Source organism: Ruditapes philippinarum, unplaced genomic scaffold, assembly GCF_026571515.1.
Source record: "Ruditapes philippinarum isolate M1 unplaced genomic scaffold, ASM2657151v2 ctg272_1_1_1_1, whole genome shotgun sequence".
Lineage (NCBI taxonomy): Eukaryota > Metazoa > Mollusca > Bivalvia > Venerida > Veneridae > Ruditapes > Ruditapes philippinarum.
In genome coordinates, this window is record NW_026860885.1 from 302,302 (window position 1) to 310,589 (window position 8,288).

The window sequence follows — 8,288 nt, forward strand, 5'->3', positions numbered from 1 at the left end:
TTTTCCATGTCGTTGGTCCTTTTTCTTTTTTATTGTTTAAAAGTTTCAAATCAAAAGAAAGGAAAAGCAATGATAGCATGTCAAAGGTAACTAATATTTATTTTCTTCCATTTATAGTTCTATTGACCTATAAAAAGTCAGTAAACAAACAATGAAAATATGGGTCAGTTTCATTTGTAGATCAAAACAGACATAAATAGTTTTGAGACGCAATCACGGACACAAACTCTGAAACGAGAACAAGAAGAGTATGAAATCATAATATTGCTCACATCCTGCAAAATGTTTCAGTTTCATTTCTTATTTAACTAAGGCACATAATATGTAACTGGTTATAACAACAAACAAACAGAAAAATAACAGTCAAAAATCACTAATATCATAATAAAAGAATACAATCATGACTAGTTAAAGAAACAAAAAGGAATCCATATTGTTCATTTCAACTACTGAATTCAATACTACATGCATTTTACATTGTAACAAATGGGAATTGAGAATGAGAAGTATTAATTATCTAAATTTTAACATAGTGTTTTTTACAAAATAAAGATAATTTTAGTAGAATTTTTTTAATCACAAATATTCTTTAATCTGTCAAGTTCAAAAATAATGGGATGAATATAAAAAACTGAGAAGAAGAGATTTAAGTCTTATGTCATGAAACTTCAACATGCAAATAAGTAGTGAAATTCATTACCAATAGCTTTATACGGACATTAGGAACAAAGCCAATTATTATTATCAATTGCCAAATGTTTGCCTTTTTCAATTGGAATTAGGTGATTCATTGTTCTACATTTGCATGAATATTTGCCTATGTCAGATGGAAACACATCTAGATATTTTTCAAAACAATGAGTATATTTATGTACGATATACTAAGCACTTAGAAGATGTCTCCTCGGTATCCCAGACTTACCGTATACCTGGCCCCGTGTTCACTAAGAAAAGATCAGGATCAAGTGATCCTGATTTTATTTTCATTGTTAAATATTACTAAAATTATTTGTGTTTTGTTGAATTAAATTGTAAATATTCAAAATGTAAAAATATGCTGATTTGCAAAGAAAACAAACTATTTTGGGATAAAATCAAGAAATAACAAAACAAATACAAAAATATTTGGATCAAAATAAGGATCAATTTTTGGATCAGGATCAATATTTGGATCAACTGTAAAATGACCATATCTTGCAAAATTAACAATTAATTTATTCTAAAATTTCAAATATTTGCTATTTCAAGTCCAGTTTTATCAAATTTATAATCAGATATTTATCTATGAGGATAAACAATGAAGAATATTAGGGTATCTAAATTTGATCCTGATCTTGAGCCTGATCCTTAAATCTTTGTGAACACGGGGCCAGTATATCTGTAAATATCCGCGCATTCTTGTCAGGATCAATGCTGTTCGCTATCAGTTTATCTACTTGTAATAGGGTTGGTTAAACAGCATGGATCCTGACCAGACTGCGCGGATGAAACAGTAATATAATGTGAATAAGGCCAAAGGCCGAATGCTTATACGACAGTCTAAAGCCCAATAACGTGGCCATTATGAAAACAATTATTGTCAATTTTATTTATTAGCTACACATAATCTAAAAAATTAAGTACAATGTACTTAGTGAACAAAAATAACTAATGTGGTATTCCGTTATTGTGAGGCATTGCAAATGAGATTTTTATCTTATAAATGTCACGGAGACCTACCTTGCAGCAATTCAAAATGGAGACTGTTTTCAATGAAAACAAAAAGCAAATTCATAACGGCCGAGCTGGAGAGCAAATCAAAATTCTCCAATCTCAAAATAGCCGAGTTTTCTTACAGTATGAAGGCCGTACTTTTTGCATAATGGCATTGTTTTATGTTCATAATGTGGTGAACTTCATATTAGCCTTATACTTGAAGTAAAAACGTGCTTAATATTGAAAAGTTAATTAATAATGTTACATATTTAGAGCTTGATGAATATTGCTTACAGTTTAACAATAATTGCATGTCCTTCTACAATTTACTAAAGCCCAAGACTTATATTCATCGAGCGTACAAAAAGCAGGCATGAAGTTACATCCAATGGCAATATCCTTGCAAAATATGCTGTGTGTATGCGTAGTGACTCCTAGAAAGAAATACGTACCCCTCTTTTAATTAATTGACAGCTTTTTTGTAATAAATTACATTTATTTGTTATTAAATCATATTTATTTATTAAAAAAAGTAACATAAAATCGTAATCTTTATTACATATTGGTCTGTTTGAATAATATCTTTTTTTTCAAAGTGCATCGAGTTTTGAAAACTATGATTCAGACAAAAATACATTCTGATAAGGTCCACAAAATATTTGTAATTTTAGTAAGGCGATTTTAATTATAGATCATAAAAATATAAGATACTACCGTTGTCTGTAGAAGAAGCTTGGATGGTCACTGGATTCAAACTGGTCAATTTTGCTGTTCCTGAACAATATAAAACCAAATGGAAAACAAAAAGAAAACATTTGTCAATGTATGTGCATTACTTAATATCACATTAAAGTGTTTGGTGTTTTTCTTTTACTTGAGGTCTATTTTATTTTTGTTAAAGCGGAAAATGCTTGCGAACAAGTAATTTCATCAAACTTTCGTGAGGTGTGATGTATTTATATATCTTAATGTTAAACATATCACGATCTGTGTCAATGTCGAGTTTTTACGCTGACTGGCAATCAAGTTGAAAGTAAATGAATAACATTTTTTGGAGGAAAATTGAAAATGATGAGAGAAATTTGAAAAGATCTTTGTCTTGTTTGATTTTTGATTCGTTGATATATTTAGAAAAAAGAGGTTTAGATCTATATCAATCAGAGGAGAAAAAAATAAATAAACAGACCACCGCAAAGTCCACATGTTTTTCGGCAGTTTTTGGTCAAGAAGTCAATAACTGAATATAAACAGGCTATTGTATGACAGACTACCTTGTCCTCACAACCTAAAAATGTATAACAACTGACCTCATTGTTCTTATTTGAAAATATCAAACATCAACATTAGTACAAAATGTATTTATATCTAGAGATAAAATACAAACTAATGAACAAAAATAACAATCAAACGAGAAGAGCTATCTAAAAATTATTTTCTTTTTAGATTTCAAATCTAAGAAAAATGTGCGTGCAGATCAGCAAATGAGCCGCGTCACGACAAAACAAACATAATAGGTTTGCGACCAGCATGGATCCAGACAAGCCTGCGCATCCGCAACACCTGATCAGAATCCATGCTGTTTGTTATCAGTTTCTCTACTTGTTAAGGGTTTGTAAGCGAACAGCGTGGATCCTGATCAGACTGCGCGGATGCGCAGGCTGGTCTGGATCCATGCTGGTCGCAAACGCACTATGTTGGTTTTGTCGTGACGCGGCTCCAATATTGTACATGTATTAGTACGACAGCAAATTCGACCTTTATACTATGTACAGGCATATATAAAATCTCGGGAAACGAATCGTTCGTCCTAATTAACAGAATGGACCGGTAGATTAGATGTATCGAAGGGTTCCTTTTTTGCTTATGATTTTAAATCGACGGGAAATTTCATTTTCCACCTAAATTCTTTTGATTTGACAATAATGAAACGTAGAAAAGCTGAAAATCACTTTTAAATTTTACCTTCAGATGTTGCAGATACTGTTATCGTGGCACTTGATGATGTCCTCACTGTGGTGGTTGGTGTATTAGCTAACATTGTTGGAGTTGCAAATGTTGATGGTGTTAAAAAATTTGCACATGCACGGTTGTCAAAGTTGTTACATAAAGTTGAATTGCAGCAAAACGCACAATTAGATCGTTTACGACCCACAAGCGTTGACGGTACTGCTTTTGAAGCAGTATCGCAAACCTGGGGAGACAAGATAATCCAAATAAAAATAATTATAAAAACTTCAAACGTTTACTGTTACAAATACAGTTTTATACATGTTTATTAAATAAGTAGTAATGCGGCTTTAATTTTTCTTTATTTGGAAAACACCAAATTATGAAAGAACACGTGGAATAAAAATTTATAGATTGTAAGTAAATGTATTTGTAAGTTTATGAAAAGCGAAAACAGACACTGTATATCTTAACGACATGTAGATTTGGTAAATGAATGTAATAAATACGTTTTTCCCTGTGCATTTTGTTTCAAATAGATCATCTGGTCCTCCAAGTCTGTAAACTGGACGAATTGAACATTCCTAGGAATTAGAAAAAGATTTGAGCCGTGTCACGACAAAACCAACATAGTGCGTTTGCGACTAGCATGGATCCAGACCAGCCTGCACATCCGTGCAGTCTGATCAGGATCCATGCTGTTCGCTAACCAACTTTATTACAATTAGAGGAACTGATAGCGAACAGCATGGATCCTGATCAATTGTTTGTTTCAGTTTTGACATTAACATGAACATATATTCTGCTTGTATCAATAAAATATTAAACATGCCTTGACTTTAACTTCTTATTGGTGTCATGATGGAGAATAAGGTTTCTTTAGGTTCAATTCATAAAAAACCTATAATTAAAATATTTTAAAGATAAATTCATACGATTCCTGATATGAACATGGTGATATAACCTGATCTCTGCCACACTGTTGAATCTTGCTGCAACTTCCGGCTCCAATCTGAAGATTACACGCGTAGCATATGGGCCCCAATATTGGATCAAAACCTTATCATTGGAAAAGAGCATAATTTATGAAAACTGTATGGAGTCTTTTGTAAACAACTTTCATAGAGCCATACCATTAATTGACTCTATGGCATTTCGACCCCTTGACCCCAAATACATCTCGACTCAATGGCATGATACTTAGAACCCTTAGACACTTAATTAGACCCCTTAATTTGACTGGAAATTTTGATCCCTTTCGGCATTAAATGATTTAAAAACAATGTTGCTTTATTGCTTTACATAAAGTTTTCAATTTTTTGTTTTGATATAGTGGTCGAAATGTCTTAACAACTAGGGGTCGAAAAATCACGTGAAAATGGGTCTAAGTGTCAATGGGTCTAGAAGTCATTTTAATATTCTAGGGGGTCGTGAAGTCAAGGGGTCTAAGTGTCTTACTTGCATTTAATTTAGTAATTAGATCTGACACAACCCTTTAATATACCTCTGTAGTGTTAGTTATGACTAATAATCTAGAGGTGTTTTGAAAATTGTTTAAATAGTGTGAAATTAGTGGCAAATTATTGTTATGAATACTAAATTTAAAAGTTGATTTTTATTCATATATTTTGGGTGCTAGCAAGGACAACAGGGGAGGTCAAGGGGACACACTCTGAGTAGTAGATAGTATCAGATCACAGTGTTTTGCCGCTGTTGAGCAAAACTAGAACAAAACAAAATAAAGAAACTGGTAGGAAGAAAGAGATTTTTAGCACAACATGTTAGAAAGTCCAACATTTTTTAATGTATACTTAATTAATTTGATCTACCATGAAAAACATGATGGGCAATAAAATTTAATCATTCAAAAGAATGTACAGCTTAGAGAAATTACTCAGTTTAATTTTCAAGTTAAGCGGGCAAAGTGAAATAAATAAAGACTAGGGTTTCTAGTGAGAATGTTAATTGTGTAATTGTAAAAAAATATTTTTCACGAGAAAGCAATTTCTGTACAATTCCCGACTTTCAGGACTGTACAACTCCCGACTTTTAGGACTTTTGTATGTTTATTGGAAAAAAATGTTGGGATTTACAAGAAAATAACAGGTCACAAGATTGAAATATTGCCTATTCAACCGCTGAATATGATGTGTAATAGTTTGATCTCGGTCATTTTTTTCCAGTTTATAACTTACCATACTCACCAGTTGAAAGTCCATATTTGTATATCATCATCATCATCATCATCATAATTATTATCATTATTATCGTTATTATTATTATTATTATTATTATTATTATTATTATTATTATTATTATTATTATTATTATATGGTTAACTGTAATATTTTACCTGGTGCCCCGCAGCCACCCGCGTTACATAGATCTCCACTACAACATTCACTGCAAGTTGTATTGGTTCCAAGATTGGGTGACACGGAACTACATTTCTAGACAATCAAAATAAGATATTTTCAAAGACAAACAGTTAGTACTATTACATTAAAACATAAAATATGTACGTGTGGTTAAAGAATTAATTACACAAACTATAGGATAAAAATATCAAAACCAACACAAGATATCAAAAAATGTTTCGCTTTAATAAGCTTCACCAGTTGATAAATATCAAAGGAAAATGAAACTATGGAATATATAATTAAAGTATCATGTATAAATTTGTGGATAAAGGTGTATAATATTACAGGCTGTACATTTATTTATAATGCTGAAAATGCTATAATAAATCGGCGTGGTGGTGGTGGTCATGGTAGTTTTCACTCCGGATCACGGAAGTTTAAGGCACATTGAATTTACCAGAGCACAGTTCAGTCACCACATCATTTGTGGGCAGACTGTCGGGCAGTTTACCAGTACTAGTTGCCTTAACTTTTGCAATGAACTTATAACTTCTGTATACACCAAAGCAAAGGTACAGTTGGTATAATTATAGTGAACTAGTATTTTGTATGGTAGTCAAAATACTGCTTTGTTCACATTTTGCTACCGGTATGATCTGATGATACATTGCTGAACGTTCAGCGCTACTTTCTTCAGTTGTCAAACATCTAACATGCTAAATTTTCAACACATGTTTGACATTTCTAAAGAAATGGTGGGAAAATGTGCTTTTTAAAAACCAATTGATCAGCTCGAAATATGGAAGTCTAGAAGGTTAATAAGGGTTAACATTCAAAGATGTATTACCAATATGTCCATACATGACTGTTGATATCGGTAGTTTCCGGAGGTCGTCGTATATCGCCGAACAGCACACACCTTAAACGATTTAAATATAATGTAGATACTTTCTTCTAATATAATATTTTCAAAATACACTGGTATTTATCTAATAATACAAGAGTTAACACTAAAAAATAACCCGGCAGACGACCGGGCGTCTTTTAATGACGTTGCGTTATTACTTTTGTTTTGTATGTATAATAAATGCCGCTGAAGAAGACTGAAGGGTCGAAAACTACGGCAATTCCAATATGCGTTTGTAAATATACTGCAAATAGGAGCTGTTGTCTAATAATACAAGTATATTTACAAAAAAAACTACACAATAAAAGAGATGCATTGCTTAACTGAGCCTATTTGACATTACATTTAACAATTATTATGTACTAATTAAGTGTCTTCGCAAAAAAGGTTTATCAAACAATAATTTTATCTGCAATGAAATTATTTTTTTCACCAGCAACAAACAACATTTCAACTGCAACCATGCAGTTTTTTTTCTAAGCTCGAGAGAAAAAAACAGCCCTTATCCAAATTCAAAGAAAATAATAACTTTTTTAAATCGGGTGATAGATTCGTATGTAAAATGCTTTTCAAACAAAAAACAAAAAATGCGAATCATACAGACCACCGGTGTCCTATGTAATTAAAATTTGAGAACCCGTTTCTAATTTACATACCAGTAATCTTTAGGCAATGGCTATGCAAATATAATTTAACTTGATAAAACAGGCATCAGTAATGCCATTAGAAATACTCGTAAATAGCTTATATAGCGTGCTCTTCAAATTGCACCAATTATAATGTCAATTGTGACGCATATCTTCCATTTACGATTTATCGAGAGGCGAGGAGAAAATCGAAATGGCTCATGGCAGCAAAATAAGAACACGTAAAACTCATATCAATCCATGTTTCAATAAAAAAAGTGTACAAACCTCATGTGGGCCACATTCTGCAACTTCCAGGCACAGGTTCGGTAATGGCACATCGTCACATTGTAAAAATTTGTAAATGAAAAATAAATCATGGGAAACATAAAACTAATACATGTTATTCAATTTAAAAACAAAAAATGACTCTTTAAAAAAAATCATGGTTTTTATAGCATATAGTTTTAAAAAAAACGAAAGTTTTTTATATAAAATTTAAAAATCTGGGTTAAATTTTTAAATAGCTTACATAAAGGGTTTTAAATAAGTGCAAACCCTTTTTTTTATTAAAAATTTCATAAGGTAATAAAAAAAACAGTTGGGAACTTTTTTTCCAAAAAATTTACATAGGGTAATAAATACAGTGCAACCTTTCCGATATATTTTACATCGGGTAATAAATAAAGTGCAACATGTCCCATATAATTAACATAAGGTAATAGAAACATTGCAAAATTTCCCATATAATTT

The 8,288-nt window shown here is 31.6% G+C and overlaps 1 protein-coding gene across 1 annotated transcript; it reads right to left on the reverse strand.

Moving 5' to 3' along the window:
• Window positions 1-83: 83 nt before the first annotated feature.
• LOC132713757 (uncharacterized) lies at window positions 84-7,910 on the reverse strand. Its single transcript, XM_060696438.1, has 10 exons — window positions 7,824-7,910; window positions 6,850-6,921; window positions 5,996-6,092; window positions 4,607-4,701; window positions 4,152-4,226; window positions 3,658-3,886; window positions 2,882-2,980; window positions 2,410-2,469; window positions 1,990-2,129; window positions 84-228 (listed from the first exon to the last, which is right to left on the reverse strand). Exons 2-9 carry the CDS (start codon window positions 6,859-6,861, stop codon window positions 1,993-1,995), a joined length of 804 nt encoding a protein of 267 aa, XP_060552421.1. The 5' UTR covers window positions 6,862-6,921; window positions 7,824-7,910; the 3' UTR covers window positions 84-228; window positions 1,990-1,992.
• Between the last annotated feature and the right edge of the window lie 378 nt (window positions 7,911-8,288).

Bases quoted from the DNA above. Each gene is read 5' to 3' on its own strand.
- LOC132713757 (XM_060696438.1), bottom strand. The intron at 2,981-3,657 runs GTAAAATTTAAA...ATACATTTTTAG, and splicing joins AGTATCTGCAACATCTGAAG to GTTGTGAGGACAAGGTAGTC. The intron at 2,130-2,409 runs GTAGTATCTTAT...ATTTCTTTCTAG, and splicing joins AGCTTCTTCTACAGACAACG to GAGTCACTACGCATACACAC.